This window comes from Eschrichtius robustus, chromosome 19 (assembly GCF_028021215.1).
Source record: "Eschrichtius robustus isolate mEscRob2 chromosome 19, mEscRob2.pri, whole genome shotgun sequence".
Classification (NCBI taxonomy): Eukaryota; Metazoa; Chordata; class Mammalia; order Artiodactyla; family Eschrichtiidae; genus Eschrichtius; species Eschrichtius robustus.
The window spans coordinates 27,970,996-27,990,559 of record NC_090842.1 but is presented as its reverse complement, the minus strand read 5'-3'; the positions used below and the strand labels follow the sequence as shown (position 1 = coordinate 27,990,559).

Here is a 19,564-nt window from a genome sequence, read left to right as displayed (position 1 = left end):
GTAACTGTATGTAGGCGCTTGTGTCTAGCGTGGATATGTGCAAGTGTGTACACGTGTGCCCGTGTGTGTGTTGCTTGTGCGTGTATGCAGGCTGTGTGTGTAAGTGCCCTGCCTACACATAAGTGTGCACATAACCCAGCATGTGTGGCTGTGTCTGTGTGCAGGTGTGTATGTGCGGTGCAGATATGTGTGTGTGTGTCTGTGTGTGTGCACATTGGCTCACTGGCTTTCAAGTGGTGTTTTAGCTCAGGAGCTGTGACATATAAAGGGATTTGCAGGCCTATGTGTTGGGCATACAGGTTTGGTGGCGGAACAGCTCAGATCTCTGCACTCTACACAGAGGCAGGTGAAAGCAGGGGGCAAACAGAACTGCACTAATGCAGCCAGGCAGCATCTAAGGTCTTCATTTAGGGGAGGGGCAGTTACCTGTTAATGAGAGCATCCCGGCTCTGGAGAGGCCTGGACGGTAGAATTAGGACCGGGTTACAGAAGCCATAGTTTTGGCAGAAGAAATAATTTCCTAAGTCAGAGGTGCATATGGATGGAATGGACAGCCTTTGAAAGGTTGTGAGCTCCCTGTTATTGGAGGCAATCAAGTAGCTGTGTGGCCTCCTGCTGAGGATGGAAAGATTATAGGTGAACTGGGCAAGCGTAGACCCAAAGTAGATGACACTAAGCAGGCTTCTAGCCCCCAAATCCTGTGTGGCCTCATGGTTTAACTCTTTCCTGACTGGGACTAAAAGTGACCCTCAGTAAGGATGAGAAGATGGGTGACTTTTGATGGAGCACTTACTCCACACCAGGTCCTACCGCATCTGTTCTCACAGCCAGCCCTCTGACCACTCAGGAGGGGCTGTTATCAACCTCTCCCCCCATTTTAGAGATGTGGAGGCAGAAGCTCTGTGCCCATCAGCCACTTGCCCAGGTCACTCTGCTGAGAGAAGAAAAGCTTGTGCTCCTAACATTTGTGATGCTACCTCGCCTCAGGCCATGGCCAAAGGGACAGGGAGGAAGTGTACGGGCCGGGGGTACCACAGAGGGCAGAGGGACAGGGACAGGGAATAATACAAGGGGATAGAGCGAGGGGACAGGTTAAACCATCTGGCCTGATCTGCGGTACAACAGCCACCTCGCTGCTCCTCCTGCCTCAGTCTCTGCACGATGCAGCTGCCAGCCTGTGTCACTTCCCTGCTCACAAACCTTCCATGGCTCCCCATTGCTCCCGGGAAATCAAGTTCAAGGCCTTCACAATCTGGCCCCACCACCTCTGAAGGATCATCTCCCACCACTTCCACGAGCTACACTGTCACTCTTCCCGGGACATGCGGGCTGCTCGCAAGGCAGCAGTTCACTTCCTCCTCCTTGAGACACTTTCCAGCTGGGCCTCCAGGCCTCACACTCTTCTCAATTCCCTCACCCCCCTTGGGCGCCTCCCCCTCCTTGGTCCTTTCTGGTTCCTCCTCGTCTCCCTGACCTCTGATCTGGCATTTTGGCCTCTCCTCCATCTATACTCACTCCCCGGGCAACTCCTCCAACCCCACTTTCATTCCGTCTATGAGATCAGACGCCCATCTTTACATCTCTGGTCCAGCTTCTCATCCCCTAACTCCACTCAGGCATCCAGCCATCTGCCCTTCTGTGCAGCCCACATTGCTCAGAATCATCTCCCTCTTAGTGGTTTCTTTTCTTATTATTCAAATATATTTGACATATAACATTTTATAAGGTATACAACATGCTGACTGATACACTTGTATATTATGATATGGTTGCCATTGTAGCGAAAATGGGCACTCTATCACATCACCTAATTATCATTTCTTTTCAGTGGTGGGAATAATTAAGATCTAGTCTCTTGGCAAGTTTGATTATAACTTTTAGCGGTTTCTGAGTTCCATTTTTAAGCTCTTACTGTAACTGAATTCTTTTGTGTGTTCTGATGTTGAAATTTTTATGGATGTGGATACAGAATCAACCATTATGGACGATAGAGCAGAATCCAGGGCAGCCTTAAGAGGCATCAAAGGCAACCATTGGGGACCGATTGTTGGGGAGGGTGTGAGGGACAGAGACAGCTCTGCGCCTTGGCTTTGTTAATTACACGGGTGAGCTGGGCGCCCACTGCATGGGTCTGTGCATCCTTCCATGCATTCAACCAACACTGATTTGGTGCCTACTGTGCTAGGCACTGTTCTAGGCTCTGGAGACATGGCATGAAGGCAACAGACAAAAATCCCCACCCCGTGGAGGTGCATTCTACGTCTGTATGTGTGAGTGTGGGTGGCATGGAGGTGGTCGCTGAGTATTAGGTACTGTGAATCCCAAGGTCATTATGAGCACAGTGGGGTCCCCCAGCACTGCCTCAGCCTTTCTGGTCAGTGCCCAGCGGCACAGCACACAGCACGGAACAAAGGGAGGAGCTCCCGTGAGCGGCAGAAAGCACCCTCACCCCAGAAGCCCTGGCAGCCCCTCCCTGGGCCATCCCTCAGCCAGGGGCACAGGTCCTTACTCAGGCTCCTCCGTCTCTTCGTCCTCCTCCTCCTCTGCGTCCTCCTCCTCCTTCTCTTCGTCCTCCTCTTCCTTTCGGTCCTCCTCCTCCTCCTCTGCGACCTCCTCCTCCTTTCCGTCCTCCTCCTCCTTTCCGTCCTCCTCCTCTTTCTCTTTGTCCTCCTCCTCTGCGACCTCCTCCTCCTCTGCAACCTCCTCCTCTGCGTCCTCCTCTTCCTTTCTGTCCTTCTCCTCCTTTCCGTCCTCCTCCTCCTCTGCAACCTCCTCCTCCTTTCCGTCCTCCTCCTCCTTTCCGTCCTCCTCCTCCTCTGCAACCTCCTCCTCCTTTCCGTCCTCCTCCTCCTCTGCAACCTCCTCCTCCTCTGCGACCTCCTCCTCCTTTCCGTCCTCCGCCTCCTCTGCAACCTCCTCCTCCTTTCCGTCCTCCTCCTCCTTTCCGTCCTCCTCCTCTGCGTCCTCCTCCTCCTCTGCGTCCTCCTCCTCCTCTGCGTCCTCCTCCTCCTCTGCGTCCTCCTCCTCCTCGTCTTCTTTCTCCTCTTGAATCTGAGGCAGCTCCCTGAGTTGAGGTCAAAGGCAGGAGGTGAGGTCGCCTGTAGCTGTACCCCGAATCCACCTCCTGACCCCCATTTTCAGTACGATGGACTGTGACCCCCCGCCCAGAGACCAGACCTTAACTTCCCACCCAAGACTTTACCTGGGGAGCCCTGCCTGAGCAGCCCCAGCTTCTCTCTAGTAACAGGGCTCCCTCAGTGCATCAGGGGCTGGTCCCGGCCCCCAACTGTCCTGGTGCTGACCCTAGGTCAGCCCCTGATCCTCCCTGGACCTCAGTTTCCCCATCTTTGCAATGTAGGTCATGGGCCTGAGGACCTGAGGCCTGCTGGCTTGAGCAGCTATCACCCAGCTCACAGGTGGGAACTAAGATGGTTCAGCCCCTGCGGAGGGTGACCCAGACATCACTACCACGGCTACACATTCCCTTCCCCGAGGACCTTGCAACTCCCTTCTGGAAATGTGTCCTGCAGGGGGTACAAACATGCACATGCAAGGAATGTGGACAAGAGTGCTTGTCGCAGAATTGTTTATAATAATAAAATTTTGGAATCGACCTAAATGGTCATCAATAGTGGACAGGTTAAATACATTCTGGCATATCCATATGATGGAATACTATGCAGTTGTAAAAAAAAAATGAGGATGATCTCCACGTACTAAATGTGGAAAGATCTTAAGGTACGTTGTTGAATGAATGTAGCAAGGTGCAGATAGGTCGGTGCATGTGATATGCTATCTTTTGTACAGAAAATGAAAGGAATCCATGCTCATATATGCTCAGATGGGCCCTGGAAAGGTACAGAAGATGCTGGCAGCCACTGTGCCCGTGGGGAGAGGGATGGGCGTCTGGTGGGAGGGAAAGGGAGGAAGAGGCAGACCTGGTCCCCGCTCTATGCCCTTTTATACCTTTGGGATCCTGTACCATGTGCCTGTTATCTTCCCAAGCACTGTTTTTTTCAGGGCTTTCTCTGGATCCCACCTGGGCATCTGCTCCACCACCTCGCTCTCCTCTTCATCAGCTGGCGCTGCCTCTGCGCCCTGTGGGCTGCTGCTGACCTCCCGATGCTCATCTTCTTCCCAGGGAGGGTCAACATCTTCTAGGATGAGATTGGGCTCCTCTTGCTCTCCCGGGAGGATGGTGACTACAGGGGACACAGGGTGTCGGGGAGAGTGGGCCTGGGCCTCTGAGTCCCAGGGACCACACAGGGAGCCTTGGTCACCACCAGCTACACGCCAGCTCTCAGCCAAGCAGCAGAAAGGGCACCGCTATCAGTGGGACCATTGACAACCAGGTCAGTGCTAAAACGATGGGCTGAAGCCCACGATCACTCATCCTGTCTCCCTCCATTAGTTTTCCCTCTCTTTTTCCCCTTGAGACAGAGCTTCAGTTACAGTTAGTCTTGTTTCTCACCGGAGCCTCCTTCTTGGAGGTTTGTGCAGAAGCAGAAACTATGCTTCCACCACAGCACTGCAGGTGATGCCAAGAGACCCAGGCTCGAAGTCCACCCTGCCACATCCAGGTGCAGTGGCCTGGAATGTCCCGAGGGATGCAGACAAAGCTTGCCCACCACCTGTTCTCTAGATGCCACCCCCTGGTGACAGCGTACTACATGCCCATAATCTCAGAACCTCCTTCTGGGGGTCTAGGAAGACTTCCTCCTGGACTAGAGGCTCCAACCTCTAAGGGAACTTGACTTTCTCGTGGAGGTGGTCTCACTTTCAACACTTCTCCACGTACCCTGGTCCCTGGCAATGAAAACACTGTGGGGCTGTGACCTTGGCAGAAGTGGGTGCAGGGGAGTCTCATCAGGAGCCTAAGCCCACCCCAAGACAGGAGAAAGGTGGAGATTGCCTGGTAGCAGGTGTTCCCAAAAAGCTCCAGCGGTCTTGGTGGCCTTCAGGCCAGGCATGAATTACTAATGGCGACTTTAAATGGAAGCTAGCCTCAAGTCTTATCCTTTGACTTTGGAAGTTATTGTTCATGGTGTAGACTAATAATATTAATAATAGTAACGGTAATAATAACAGCACCAGCTACATTTATTGAGCATTTACTATATGCCAGGCCCTGTGCTAAGTGATTTACATGGACTAACTCCATCAGTCCTCACATCAACCTTTTGAAGTGGGAATAACTATTACCCCCATTTTATTTTCCCTCTTTTATATCTTATTCCCCATTTTACAGGTGAGCACGCTGAGATGCAGGTTAATACCTTCTTTTACGGGGTGCTCCCCACGTGCCAGGCACGGGGCTGTCTGCCTTCCAAGAGTCACCTCACTCCCCACTCCTGCCTCCTGGCTTCCAGGTACCGATGGCCTCACAGAGGAGGCTACTGCCTGCCCTCCAGGGAAGCCTCCCACATGCTTCCTGAACTACTGTCCTGGCTCCCCCATCCCTACAAGCAGCCCTGGGGGTTGACCAGGGGGGATCCTCCAACTGTAGCCCTGAATCCATTGGCGGGACATACATGTCACAGGTATGTGTCGTTCTATGTTGCCACCCAGTAATGTTGCAGTGTCTTCATCCTGATCAGCCCCTGAGGGTTCAAGTTCCTGCCTGACATCCAGGTGACATCCAGGGGACAGAATATCCCCTGGCCTGTGAGCTCATGTGCTTTCAACCCTGCAACCCTGCAGGGTAAGAACACTACTCTCCTCCATTTTATCGACCAGAGAGGATGAGCGACTTGTCCAAGGCCACACAGGATGCTGGAAGCAGTGCCAGGTCCCCTGACTCATTTCCCTGGTGCTATCCCAAGTGACAAACATGCCCCAGGAGCGCCTCCCTGCCATTGGCGGCCACTCCATAATGGGCGCTGGAGGCCGTCCTTGCTTGCATCCTTGCTTTCCCTTGCATTAACCCTTTCTTTTTAGGTACTAATTAGTGAGTAGGCGTTTTATAAACACTTCCTCCTTTCATCTTTGTGCCAGGCCTGTCCCCATTTTACAGCCAAGGAAGAGGATGGTGCCGGAGGGTACCAGCCAGGAAGGGCAGGCAGGGGATACCAATCCCTGGGCAGGGCCCTCCCTCCCGTGGAGCTCCCAGCCCTCTCTGCAGGCATCTGATTCACAGCTCTCCCGGCTTTTCCAGGGTCCACCCGGGTCCCAGATGGGGCTACGATGCACCACAGGTGCTCAGACTCACGTGGAAACTGCTGCTCCATCCAGGGCTTAAACTTCACCCTGGAGTCCCTCACGGGCACACCAGCTCCCACGTGGCATCCTCTCTGCCAGCCTATGATGGCCCTCGGGGCAGCTGAATAGGGTTCTGACCCCGGCAGTGCAGATCAATAGCCCCATATGGGGAGGGAGCTGCTGTTTCTAGGAGCAGCAGGCAGGAAACCCAGGAGCATGGATTCTAGGCCAAGGCCCCCGCCCGGTCCCTGGGTTGCTGGCAAAGCCCAGGCCTTGACTCGAAACCCCCATCCTCCCTGGCAGGCCTGGGTCATGATACCCACTCCCTCTGCCTCTCCCCGGTCCAGACCCACATCTTCTCCCATCTGACCCTCCAAGCACTAACTTCTCACTAACTGGGTATTTCTCAGAGCATGGTCCTTGCCACTACCCCATCATCAGAATCATCTGGGGAGGTGGGTGCTTCTTGAAAATGCAGATTATCAGGCTCCCACGCTCTTCAGATTGAAAGGTCTGGGCATGGGACATCCTTCATAGCTCCCCCCAGATGTGGCCTGAAGTTCAAGAACCCTTGTGTCAATTGCTTTCTCTGCTTCCAATGCTTGCTGAGCCTCAGAGTAATCTTTGTGAAGTCACTGCCCTGCTCAGCCACCTTCAATGGCTCCCCATTGCCTACAGCCTCGTCCCCTAACATCAGGCCCCAACTCTTCTAGTTTTACCTTCTGCCTCAAGGACTCTGGGCTCCAGATTAGCTGAAGTGCCCACCTCTCTCCCTGTACACTCTCACCTCCAGGCGTATGTTCATTTTATTACATCTACCAGCTTGCCCTCCCCTCGCTGCCAGTTTGAGATCTCAGGGGTCTCAAACTCCAAGGCCTATGTAGCCAGGGAGATGGTGCATATGGGTAAAGCGGAGGGTGCCACCTGCCCTCAGGTGGCAGCTGCCACTCAGACTGTCCTCACAAGCACAGCGCGGGACCACTACAGCTCGATCTTCCCAGTTTTCAAGAGAAGCCAGATTTTTCTATGCAAAGCCACCTGATTTTTAAATGTCGACAACTAATTCTAATTTTTAAAATCACTCCTTGCCCCAGATGAAGACATCTGTGGAGCCAGCTGGGACCCAGGGCAACTGGCTCAGGACCCCCGGCTAACTCCTTCCAGCAACCCCAATACCACAGGCCATATTAATCCACCCACTTCTCAAACCTAGGTATTCACTTTAGCCTCATCTGAAGCAATAATATCATGCGATCACAGGTTTGATGTGCTACCGTATGCTTTTTAATGTCAATTAAAGCACGTGCTGCTGTCCACTGGTAGTCCCCAACTCTTTGAGGCAGAGAACACGGCCAAGCCTAAGGAGATCCTCTTCGGGGAAAAACTGTGTCCCGGGGGGGCGCTGTGTGTGCCAGGCACCATGCTGAGGGCTGTGCCGGCGTCTTCTCAAAGACAGTCCTCGCGGGCTTTCCCGCAGCCTCTGGTGGGAAGTCCTCCTGCTGTCTAGCCTAAATCCCACAGGCTGCCCTTGGTTGGCCTTCCCCTTGCTCTGGTGGAAAGGGGCCAACCTTGGTCTCCGAGAGGCAGTTCTGGGACAGGCTCCCCCTCACCCTGCCTGGGATTGGGGGCGGGAAGCAGGGGGTTCAAGGAGGGTAGGGGGGTCGATGGCCACCTCCTCCCCCTCCCCTGCAGGTCTTCTCTTCAGGGAACCCTTCTTTCCTTCCATCCGTCTGTCCATTTGTCCATCTGCACTCTCCCAGGCTCCCCTCCCTTTTGTTTCAGAGGCCTCCAGCTGCCGCCACCCCTGAAACAAAGGAGAAGAGAGAAGGGTAGGTGGCAGGGTGGACAGGCGGAGGGAATGAATGAGCGAAAGGATGGGGAGGCTGGGGGACGGAGTGGGGGAGGGATACTCACCCCTCACCCCTCAGGGTCACCCTTGTAGTGGGTTGAATAGTGTCCCCCAAAAAACGTATATCCCAGTCCTATCCTCTGTTACCTGTGTGACCTTATTTGGAAGTAGGGTCTTTGCAGATGTCACTAGTTAAAGATCTCAAGATGAGATCATGCTGGATTTAGGTTGGGCCCTAATCCAATGACTGGTGTCCTTATAGAAGACAGGAGAGGGAGATTTGGCAGACACAGAGGAAAAGGCAGAGATTGGAGGGCAGCTAGATGCCACGGGGCACCAAGGATGGCCAGCAGCCACCAGAGCCAGGAGAGAGGCCTGGCACGTTTTCCCACTCAGAGCCCCAGAAAGAAACAACCCTACCAACACTTCGATTTTGGGCTCCTGGCCTCCTGAACCACGAGAGAATACACTTCTGCTATCTGAAGGCACCGTTCGTGGTCCTTTGTTCCGGCAGCCCCAGGAAACTGACACACCTCGGTTACTGGCCCCGGGGCTGAGTCCGCCCCATGGCTGCCCCAGGCCCACCCATGACCGACACGCTCCAGGCACACAGGCAGGCCCTGCTACAGCTGGCTGAGACCTGCCTCCTTCCACAGGAGCAGGGAGGAGGGTAAGAGGGCTGGGGGCTCCATCCTCAGAGCTCTCAGCGGCCCCTGGTAGGAGGGGGCACGTGGGTGCCTCTCTGTTCCAGGGAAGGTTTTCCACTCCTCTAACCTTGGCCTGGCTGAGCAGCTGCTTAGCCCAGGGGACTCTAGTCACTGCTCCATGACAACTTGCTTTGTGACCTTGGACACGTCTCTGCCCCTCTGCCTTCCCCAACAGCCATAGGCGGCCCGCGCTGGGCCCTCCAGGGTGGCCACGAGCTCGAGACTGAGCGAGCCCTGCTCTGAGCCTCCCCTTCACGACGCTGTCACGATTATACAAACCCCATCACACCCACACCCGAGCTCCACAGCTGGCCAGCCTGTGGTGGCCGCCCATGTCAGAGTGCTCATAAAGGCCACCATTGGCCCAGCGGGCCTGGGGCTGGCAGCCCTGGGATGCCCCGGGCCCACGGTCCAAGGGCCTGTGTCCAGGGTGGAATAGGGCCACTGCTCCCAGGCCTTAACTCTGCTCTGCTCACCTCCAGCGCTCATCACTGGCCTGGCACATCGCAGCCCTCCATGAGCATTTGTGAATGGATGAATGGATGAATGAATGAATGAATGAATGCCCCATATACCACATGCCTTTCCAGAGGCCATGAAATGAAGGAAGAGCAGATTTTGGACCCTAGCCCTCCCCTCCTGGCCTCAGTCTGGGCCCCAGTCCTGGTGCAGAGCTGGGATAAAAGGCAGCACACATACCCCACAGGGGAGGGGATGCCCTCTCAGCTCAAGGGGTCCAGTTCCCCCAGAGAAAGCCCATCTCCCTCCTTTCACCCCACAACCAGGGACTCTGCTTAACCAAACCCACTGGCCCAGGGGGCTGTGGGGAGTTCTCACCAGGGGCTCCTAGCAGGAAAGGGGGGCCCATCCAACTTGACCTCAGAATTATTTTTTCTGGATAGAAGCTGGAAGGCAAGCCAGGCTCCTGCCTATGTGTGCATCCACCCACCCCCGGCTCCCAGGAGGGGCCGCCAGCCACCATCGGGCTCTGGGCCGGGCTCTGGCGAGGCCGGGGCCTACAGAACATGGGGCTCTCCCAGCTCTAGGTCCGGAGGCTCTGCCTGCCCCACGACCCGTGCACGCTCAGACCAAGCAACCCCCATGGAGACACACACGAGGACCCACTAACGTGTCACTTACTGCTCTGCACGTCACATGTCACAGGGGAGTCAGGCTCCTGTATGGGGAGAAAAGGAGAAAAAAACTGCTGTGGACTCCTCACCGGCCTCCCTGCTTCCATCAGCCCTCCCGGCACACACAGGAGCAAGGGGGTTTCCTCACGGCTCCCGGGACACTGCAGAAGATCCCGTCCTGCTTCTTCCCTCCCGCCTCAGAGGTCGGCCGCTCCTCCAGTCACTCCCCCACCAGGGTCACCACTTGCCTCGTCCCACCTCAGCTCCTTTGCCCAGGCTGGGCCCCTGCCTGGAATGCCCTCTCTCTGGTTCTCTATGTATGAAAAACCTCTCCCATCCTTCCCTGGAGTGTTGTCTCAAAGTTCCATCTGCACGAAGGCCTCTCCCCGCCAGCACCCCACCATCCCCCTGCAGCACCATCCTCAGGGATCCCCCCCTCAGTGAGCACATCTTCACCCACTGATCGCTCCTGCCACTGGACACCCCGCTTTCCTCCTGTTGGGGAGCTCCAAAGCTGAGCTTCCTCTGCCACCCACAGAGGTCATGAACGTGGAGCCTGAAGGCTCAGCCCACGGGGAAGGGACCCTGAAGCTTCCTGTCTACCTCCTACTGCAGGGGGACTGCGATCCAGGCCTCCTGCCCCCCAGTTCCAGGTGCTTCTATGGAGATGGCCAATTGCCCCCAAGAGAGAAGGGCCAGGTGGGAGGTTCTGGGAGAGGGAGAGGTGGGGGAGGCCCTGCTCCCCCCGCCCACCCATGTGGGAGCCCTAGATCGTCAGAAATGCACACAGGGCCCACTGGCTTCCTGAGAGCCCCATTTCTTCCCAGAACATTCCAGGCCTCTCTTGTCTCTGGGCCTTTGCACATACTGACCCTCTGCCTGCAGGGCCCTTCCTACACCACCCCCTTCACTTTCACCCACCCTCTTCCTCCTCCTCCTCCCCCTTCAGTTCTCAGCTTGCAGGCCGCTTCCACTAGGAAGTCTTCCTTGATGCTCCTGGGAGGCTCCTCCTCTGCACCCCACATCCTCTCTGCCAACTCCCCCCCCGGGGAAGCACCTCCCCCACTGACTGTGCGCACCTGGCAGGAGGGGCTGGGCCAGCACTTCTCAGCCCTGTGGCCACAGTGACCAGAGAGTGTGTGTGGAATGAGTGTGAGCCATGCAGACAGGCGGGCTGGGTGGGCTGAGCTCCAGCTGCAGGCTCCCTTCTTCCTTCTGTGCCCTCCCCCCGACCCAGGGACCATCCCACCCTTGCCTGAGCTCGCAAGACGCCTCCATCCACCACTCAAGGCCCCCACTCCCCCCAGCCCAGCACTGACCTGCTCCCCAGCCTTCCCACGGATCACTGGCTGTGGTAGGGCCATCTCCAGCCTGTGCAGGAGCCACGCCATCAACCTGCAAGGGGGAGAGAGAGAGTCAGAGCCCTCCCAAGGCAGGTAGCAAGCCCGCCCGCAGGTGGACTGAAGCCCCCGGCCCTGAAAACCACTGCCCCATCCCTGGCCTCCCCAGGAAAGCCTCTGGCTACTGTGCGGACCCCAGCAGGTAACTCAGTCCCCCCCACCCTCCCTGCCGCCCCCAAGGTGCATTTCAGGCCCCTCACACACTGCCAGGGCGGGAACACCTAGCAGTACCTATCCTGATTTTAGTTTATTTTTTTCATTTTTTTAAAAAAAATAAATTTATTTATTTATTTTTGGTTGCGTTGGGTCTTTGTTGCTGCGCACGGGTTTTCCCTAGTTGCGGCGAGCGGGGGCTACTCTTCGTTGCGGTGCGTGGGCTTCTCATTGCGGTGGCTTCTCTTGTTGTGGAGCACGGGATCTAGGCGCCAAGAGCTTCAGTAGTTGTGGCTTGAGGGCTCTAGAGCGCAGGCTCAGTAGTTGTGGCGCACGGACTTAGTTGCTCCGCGGCATGTGCGATCCTCCCGGACCAGGGCTTGAACCCATGTCCCCTGCATTGGCAGGTGGATTCTTAACCACTGCACCACGAGGGAAGTCCCTATCCTGATTTTAAATGCATGTATCACTTGGACCAACAACTCCATTTCCTCCGATTTACTTGCACATGAACGCAATGATGCCTGTACAAGGCTATTAACTGCAGCAAAAGTGGAAACAAACCTAAATGTCCACTGAATGCTTAAATAAAAGCTGGTGCATCCGTATAACATACTATGCAGCCGTTGAAAGAATGGAGCAGGCCTCTATGCATAAAACCACCTCTGAGTTACGTTTTTAGGTGAAAAAAGTGAGATGAGGAACAGTATCTAGAGTTTGCTGCTGCCGGGTACGTGAGTTTAAAGGAGAAATGTGCTCAGAGCTTGTCTACGTGTAGGAAACGCGCGGAAGCAGGAGAAGCTGCTGATGTGAATGCCCGGGGAGGGGGCGCTGCAAACCCCTTTGAATTTTCTCTCAGGTGCATGTGTTACTTTTCTAATTTAAAAGACTCATTTGGTGGATGTTGGGCTGGGGCCACGCACTGAGCCTGCTACTTGTGGGAGGAGCGGCATTTGGGAGGCTCACCTGGCAGAGTCCTGTGGGGGCGGCAGGGAGGAGGCCTGGATGCCGGGCTGGGGCTCTGGAGTCGGCTCCTCCTCGGGCTTCGGGGGGGCAGGAGCAGGCAGGGAGGGGCTCTCCTGGGCCTGCGGCACAGGCTCCATTTCCAAAGGGGGTCCTGGGGGCTCTATGCAGCAGGGAGGGCAGGAGACTAAGGATGACATGGTAGGGCTCCATGAAACCCCTAGGGCATGGAGTCCAGATTCAAGGTGCCAACGTGACTGAGTGGGGAGCCCCTTGGGACCACCCCAACTCCCCTCATCATCAGACAGACACAGAGCTGAGGTGCAGGGAGGGGAAGGGACTTGTTCAGGACCTCACAAGGCTGTCCCAGGCTACTGGCTTCCCAGCCTGGACTTGGGAGGGGGGTTTAGGACTCCCGCAACAACCTGCTCCCTGCAAGCCCTGAACCCCGCCCCGAGCATCCTTCAGGCCCCAGTTGTACCCCCAGCCCAGTCTGTGACCATCCCAGGCAGCCCCTTCCCAGGTCCCCTCCCTGTACCTGGACCCAAGGCGGCATCTGCAGGCTCATCTCTCCAGCCCTGGGTCATAAACAGGAAGTGACGTCACGAAAGAAGGTCAGGTGCATTCCCTGCCCCGGCCAGCCCCGCCCACCCTGCCCTGAATGCCCTGCCCCTCTTGCAGCCACTCCGTGGGTCCCAGGGGTGAGGACAGCCTGCTGGAGTAGGTAGGCACTTCCTGGGTGGTCAGCTGCCTGCTCCTCCTTTTCCTCGACTTACCTCGGAGGTTTTCGGAGGCTGAGGCAGCATTTTCTCCAGATTCTGCTCAAGCCACCTGAGCAGCCAGGGCCTGGGCCTGCAGAGGGGCCAGAGGTCAGCCGAGTGGCCTCAAGGAGTGCCCAGCCACGCTGTCCTGACCACCTGCTGGGGTCCCAGGCCTCGACCAGCCCTTCCTCAGCTCCCATTCTGCACACTGGGGACCTTGGACTGGATACTCTTAAAGGGCCTCCGGGGTGGGGGACTTCCACCAACCAAAAATTCTGACCCAGGGCTGGACCAGGCTCTGGAACAACAGGCCCAGCCTTGGCCTCCTGGGCACAGATGAGAACGGGGGCTGCCTGGGGACCCGAATGCAGCCTAGGGCCCTCCCTGTGACTGGGACAGAGAGGTCTGGCTTCATGGGTATGTGAGCACTGTGGTCACACAGGGCCCCATACTTAAAGGGCCCATTTTTGGCTTAATGCTCTATCATCACTGTCTTAAACTCTTAATAATTTTTTTAAAGGAGTCCTACATTTTCATTTTGCACGGGGCCCCACCAATTACGTAGCTGGCCCTGGGACAAACGTTGGGTCCCCCTATCCATCTGACCTCCAGGCAGCCCTGTCCTCTTCAGGGAAGCTCCATGCTCCCAGGGGAACCCACCCCCCAGATACGGCCCCCAAAAAAGCTGGCAAGTCCTTTGGGTGCCTTCATCCTAAATCGTTTTACTGGTCTCACAAGTCAGCGGAGTAGCCCTGGGGACCCATGACCAGGGCAGCCTCCAGGGGACAAAAGAAATAGACAGCAAACTGGAACAATGGATGAATGAATGGAGTGTGTGATTGTACATATTCATTCATTCATTCATTCATTCATATATTCATTCATCCCTTCTGTGCTGAGTCCCCTTCGTATGGCAGGCACTGTGCTGGGCACCAGGGCGTTCAGCAGTGACTAAGACAAAAGCCCCCGTGCTCAAGGACCCGACAGTCTAATGAACGAATGAGGGAAGGAATGAATGGGTGGGGTGAATGGAGATGAAGGCATGACTCTGAATTTCCAGCAGAGACAGCAAACTGGAGGCTTCAGGTTTATTGGGGGAGCTCACAGTGTTTTTGAAAACTTTTCAATTAGTTGGCAACATCTAAAAATTAAGGATGATGTAAAACCTAAATTTCTAGCTTCTCTTGAAAAACTGGAGGATCTGGCCACACCGGGTCAGCACTCCTGCAGGGCAGAGGGAAGTGGAGTTCAGTGGGGCCCCTCCCTGGAGAGAGGCATGGGCTCCCCCGTTTGCCACAGTTCCCATCCAGCCTGCCACCCGCCTCGGTCAGCTCTGAGAAGTCTGAAGCTGTTGCCAACCGTGAGACCAACCTGGGCACCCCAACGTCCCCCACGGTAGCCCAGGCCCTGCTTCCGGGCTTCACGCGGCACCCACCTACTCGAGGCCCATCTCTGAGGAGCTCATCCATGCCTTCTCCCCATCCTCAGAAGGTGGCCCCCACCCGGGGATCTCTCAGTAATCAGCACAAAAAACCATGAGCAGCACCGGACCCATCGTTCCGGTTTTGTGGATGAGAAAAGTGAGGTCCAGAAGAGATGAGAGGCATGTCCAAGGTCACACACAGGTGGTGGCGGACACTGGGCTCTGGGCACGCTGAGCCCACCACACACACTACAGATGGGGCTCAAGGATGGGGACTCACCCATTGTCTTGGGCTCTGGGGGCCTCACTGTGTCCATCTGCAGAAGAAAGGAAGCCGGTCAGCAGCAAGAGGCCTGCCCGGAGCTCCCCGGTTAGCCCAACTCAAACCCAGGTTCGAACCCGGGCCGAGTCAGATGAGAAGCTCTGGCCCCGTGGACTCACCCCAGGGAGCAGGGCCCAACGCGACAGTCCCTGAGCCCACCCCTAAGCCATCCTGCTTCCTGGCCTTACCTGAGCCCCCAGTGCTGTGGTGCCCAAGGATCTGTCCTCCTGCCTGCTGGGACAGACAGACAGACGTGGGCAGAGAGTCCAGGGCCATCAGCCTTCCTCCCGCCCCTTCCCCACCCAGCTTGCCTCAGCTCCCGGCCCCGGTAGTACCTGAGCTGGACCCTCCAAGCCAGCAGCGGTGCTCTGGGCAGGCCTGCCACTGTGGACGGGCTGCGGAACGACCTTCTCCACACCCTTTCTGAGCCAGGTCAGCACCTGGCTGCTGGGACCACTGAGAGACAGAGATACCGGCCTGCCCTCAATGTCCCCAGCCCCTCTCTGGTCGGCATGGCAGTGCACAGCATCCTAAAGAACTTGGTTTGAACCCCAAACCTCTACCTCCCCACTGTGACACTGCAGACACATCACCTCCCTCCTGGAACCTCGTGTCCCTCTCTGGAAAATGGGGGATGCCAGCCCTTGGTGCCATTCCAAGCCCACCGCCATCAGATACTCAGTAAAACATCACCGTATCACCCTGCTGCCCCATTAGCCTGGCTCCAGGGGGCCCCTCCTGCACTTGGCACATGTCTTGTGCTCTGAAAGGGTTGAGAGTTTCCTGTGAGGTGTTTCCTTGTGATGGAGGCTAGTCAGCCTAAACATGAGGGTCACAGACTCACCATCTGAGGCCAGCCCTCCCCACCCTCTGCAGATATGCTTACCTGGATAAGTACCAAGGGTCTAAAATGTCTGAGCTATCTGGGAGATTTCACGGAAAAGTCTGGATTTCTGTCTTCACTGGGAAAATCAGAAGCTCTGGCCGCACTAAACCTGCGTTTCACCCAAGCACTGAGAAACCTCTGGTCCCCACCCCCCCCACCCCCGCTCCATTTCTCTTGGTCACATGGTCCATTTGGCCCAGGAGGCCCCCTCCTCTGCCTGAGGCTCCCTGCAGCCAATTCCTAAGATGTTCTGGGCCTTTGCTTGGGCGTGACTGTAGACCTGAGAGCAGTGCCCACCCCCACCCCCTCAATGGCTCCCTAGCTTGGCTGGGGGGCTGGCCCTGAGGAGAGGGGAGGGTGGTGCAGTACCTGTTCGCTTCCGGAACCACAGCGACCTGAGCCTGGAGGGATGTGGGTGGAGAAGGGGCAGCCTCCTGGGTTTCTGGAAAGGAGTCCCTCATACTTTAGAACTGGAGCCTCAGAGAGACCTGTTTCTACCCTGCTGGGGAGGTCAAGTCAGAGGCAGAGGAGAGGCGAGAACGCTGAGGGAGTCAAAAGCCCAGGGTTCCAGCTCAGCTCAGCTAAAAGGTCCCCAGGAGCCCACCCTTAGCTTCTCTGAGCCTCAGTTTCTTCATCTGTGAAATGGGTCTGCCAACCTCGTGGGCTGCTGCAAGGCTCCGAGCAGTGGAGAACACAGCCCTTCCCCCGCCTCCAGCCACCCTGCCAGCCTGGGCTTCCAGCACTCACCCTGAGGGCCCGGATCAGCCTCAGCCACTTCCTTCCCCACGCGGGCCTCCTCAGGTGGCTGGAGGGTTCAAACATGACCACGTAAACCCTCAGAGAGACTAGCCTAAGGCAGGGGCAGCCCCTGATCCCCCTCACAACCGACCCCCACAGGATCAAACAGCTCTATTCTCACAGTGGTCTCTGTAAATCCTGGTGGCCTCAACTTCCACCTGGGACACTCCCTTCTTCCCAGCCCCAGGGGCCCCTCATCCAGGGCCGGGCCCTCACCATGCCCACCCCCCACACCCACCCCCGCCAAGGTCCCCCCCCAGGCCTATCACATCCCCCAGGAAGCTGCCCCACTCAAGTGGCCTGAAAAGAAAGAGGAAGAGAGTTACAAGGCCTTGGGGCAACTGAGGGGAGGAGGAGGCGGGAAGAGCCCACCCCTCAGCCAGCCCCCAGCCAGCCGCTCCCTCTCATTCTGCGCCAAACCTTCCATTTCCCCCCTAGCAGCTGGGCGGCCTTCAGCTTCTGCCCTCTGCCTCTCATCTGCCTCTGCAGCTGCACCTCTGCTGCTGTGTGCGCATGTGTGCAGGTACAGACAAGCATGCACATGCATACAGACACACTAACATGTGTGCACACATACACTAATACACTCACTCTCATATACTTTACACACATACACAGACACACACAAGCACATGTGTATACAGAAAGTGACACACAGACACGTGTGTATACACACATGCATACACACACGAGCTGACACAAAAATAAGTCCATCTGCTCACACAGATGTGCACATGCAAGACACAAAGCACATGTGCATATACATTTGCATGTGCGTGCATGCCCCAACACACGCACATGTGCATATAGGCACATGCCCACTTGTGCATATACACATGTACATGCATGCAGATGCACACACGTGCAAATATCTGCAAGTGTACAGACACAGACATACAAACATGCATATGCACACAATACATTTGCATATATACACAGACACAGATATCTGTGTGTACACACATGTACATATATATGTTCAGTCACATAAACAGGCATATACACACATACACACGCGTACCTGCACTGACACACAAACATGCACTCATGAACACATTATTTCATACGTGTATTAACACACAAATACACACATAGATGTGCATACATGCACAGGTGCACAAAATATGTGTATATACAAACATGCAGGCACATACCAATATGTCCATCCATACAAACATACAAGCACAGATACGCAAGCGAGCATACATGCACACACACTTGAATAGATTCACAGACTCAGAAACACACACTTATACACACTAGCATGCCCCACATGCACATGGAACTACAGGCACGTGAATGCATGTGCACATACACATATATGTGCGTACATGTATGTGTGCGCACACACCTGTGAATCAGCATGCATGTGTTTGTGGGCACACAGTTTGCTAATACACATGCATACACAAACATACCACTAAGAACACGAGGCACACATGTATGTACATACACCTGTGTGCACATGCAAACATATGCACAGCAACCCTATACCTGGATAGCTCACTTTTTCCTAAACACACCCTGCATTACCCAGTAATAGCCTTTCCTCTGCCAGGAAGGCCCCACCTCTTCATCTCCTCCAGTTACGATTTGGCCCAGCCCACTGTGGCTAGGAAGCACTCCTCCACCAGCTTCCAATCTCCAAAATTAAGATGACTCTCTCCTCTGAGCTCCCAGAGTTTCCAGTCTGATACACTTCTTTGGTCCTCCCAGAAGGGTAAGCTGAGGATGCTGTTGAAGCTCCCCACCTTCCCTCATCACCTCTGTCTCCTAGAAGAATAACCTGGTTGGGTTCTCGTCTGCTGACCCCCAGGAGCAATGCTTTATTCATCACTGTGCTCCAGGCACCGCATACAGGCCTGGCATCAATTAGAAGCAAAATCAAATCCGTCTGAGTTTCTGAATTGGTTGTCATCAGGTTCCCGAATGAATGGGATACAGAACTGGCAAGTTTGACGTGCTTGACTGAAGGTTCTAGAGCAGTGCTGCTCAAAATGTGGTCCAGGAACCAGTGTCAGTCTGCAAACTGTTACTGGTCCACAGTGATTAAGCAGTTTGCAGCAGATTGTATAGCAACACACTGCTTCCCTCATGGAGAAAGTCTTACTGCAAAACAAATACAACTGAACTAAGCAGTGTGCTTACTTATATAGTAAATTTACATCTGGCAAGCTTCTGATCGCCTCCTGGACTGGTAACAAACAGTTCATGGATTGGCTACTTTGAGTAGCCCTAGAGGTTGGTAAACAATGGTCAGTGGGCCAAATCCAGCCTATTGCTTGTTTTTGTAAATAAAGTTTTATTGGAACACAACCAGCTACGCTCATTCATTTACGTATTGTCTATGGCTGTTTTCACACTACAGTGGCAGAGTTGAGTAATTAACAGAGATGGCATGACCTACAAAGCCTGAAATATTTACTATCTGGCTGTTTACAGAACCAGGTGACCGCCACGTTTCTTTCTGGCTCCAATTTTCTCTGTTGTGGAAGGTCGCTGGGGGCAGCTGACCTGAGCTGGGGATTCTCCGAGCGGTGAGGCCAGTGTGCCCTTCCTCACCATTCAGTTCTTACCAGGGACTCTTCCTCTAGCTCAGTCTCCTCAGGGGCTGTTTCAGGCTCCGGCTCCAACTCTGGCTGTGGTTCTGTCCCCTCCTCCTCCTCTCTCTTGGTCTTCACTGGTGTCCCTGGGGGCTGAGGCAGCACCCTCTGGACCCAGCCCAGCATCCTGACACCTGTAGGGGACCGAGTCCTTAGGCCTCTCCAGAATGCTCACAGTTGCTCCCACCATTCATGGGCTCCTTTTGTGAGTTATATATTTCCCTTTTCCTTCATCATCTTTAAAAATATTTTTGCAGTTATACCTCCAGGTATTTTCCTGATAGAAATACTCAAGCCCACAAACATATGTGTGTAAAGAGGTCGGTCACAACAGTGTTAGAGCAAAAGATGAAAAACATCCAAATATC

At 55.2% G+C, this 19,564-nt stretch overlaps 1 protein-coding gene across 1 annotated transcript in view; it reads right to left on the bottom strand.

Moving 5' to 3' along the window:
- Nucleotides 1-19,322, bottom strand: part of CNGB1 (cyclic nucleotide gated channel subunit beta 1) — a 67,752-nt gene extending 48,430 nt beyond the window's left edge. The window contains exons 1-14 of the mRNA XM_068527104.1: nt 19,170-19,322; nt 16,543-16,600; nt 16,165-16,237; nt 15,245-15,365; nt 15,098-15,140; nt 14,868-14,904; nt 13,180-13,255; nt 12,948-12,981; nt 12,407-12,566; nt 11,207-11,282; nt 9,895-9,931; nt 4,040-4,202; nt 2,824-3,064; nt 2,510-2,778 (exon numbers count right to left, since the gene is read on the bottom strand). Coding sequence (XP_068383205.1) covers nt 2,510-2,778; nt 2,824-3,064; nt 4,040-4,202; nt 9,895-9,931; nt 11,207-11,282; nt 12,407-12,566; nt 12,948-12,981; nt 13,180-13,255; nt 14,868-14,904; nt 15,098-15,140; nt 15,245-15,365; nt 16,165-16,237; nt 16,543-16,600; nt 19,170-19,322 — 1,541 coding nt within the window. The remainder of the gene's footprint in view (nt 1-2,509; nt 2,779-2,823; nt 3,065-4,039; nt 4,203-9,894; nt 9,932-11,206; nt 11,283-12,406; nt 12,567-12,947; nt 12,982-13,179; nt 13,256-14,867; nt 14,905-15,097; nt 15,141-15,244; nt 15,366-16,164; nt 16,238-16,542; nt 16,601-19,169) is intronic.
- Nucleotides 19,323-19,564: the final 242 nt, after the last annotated feature.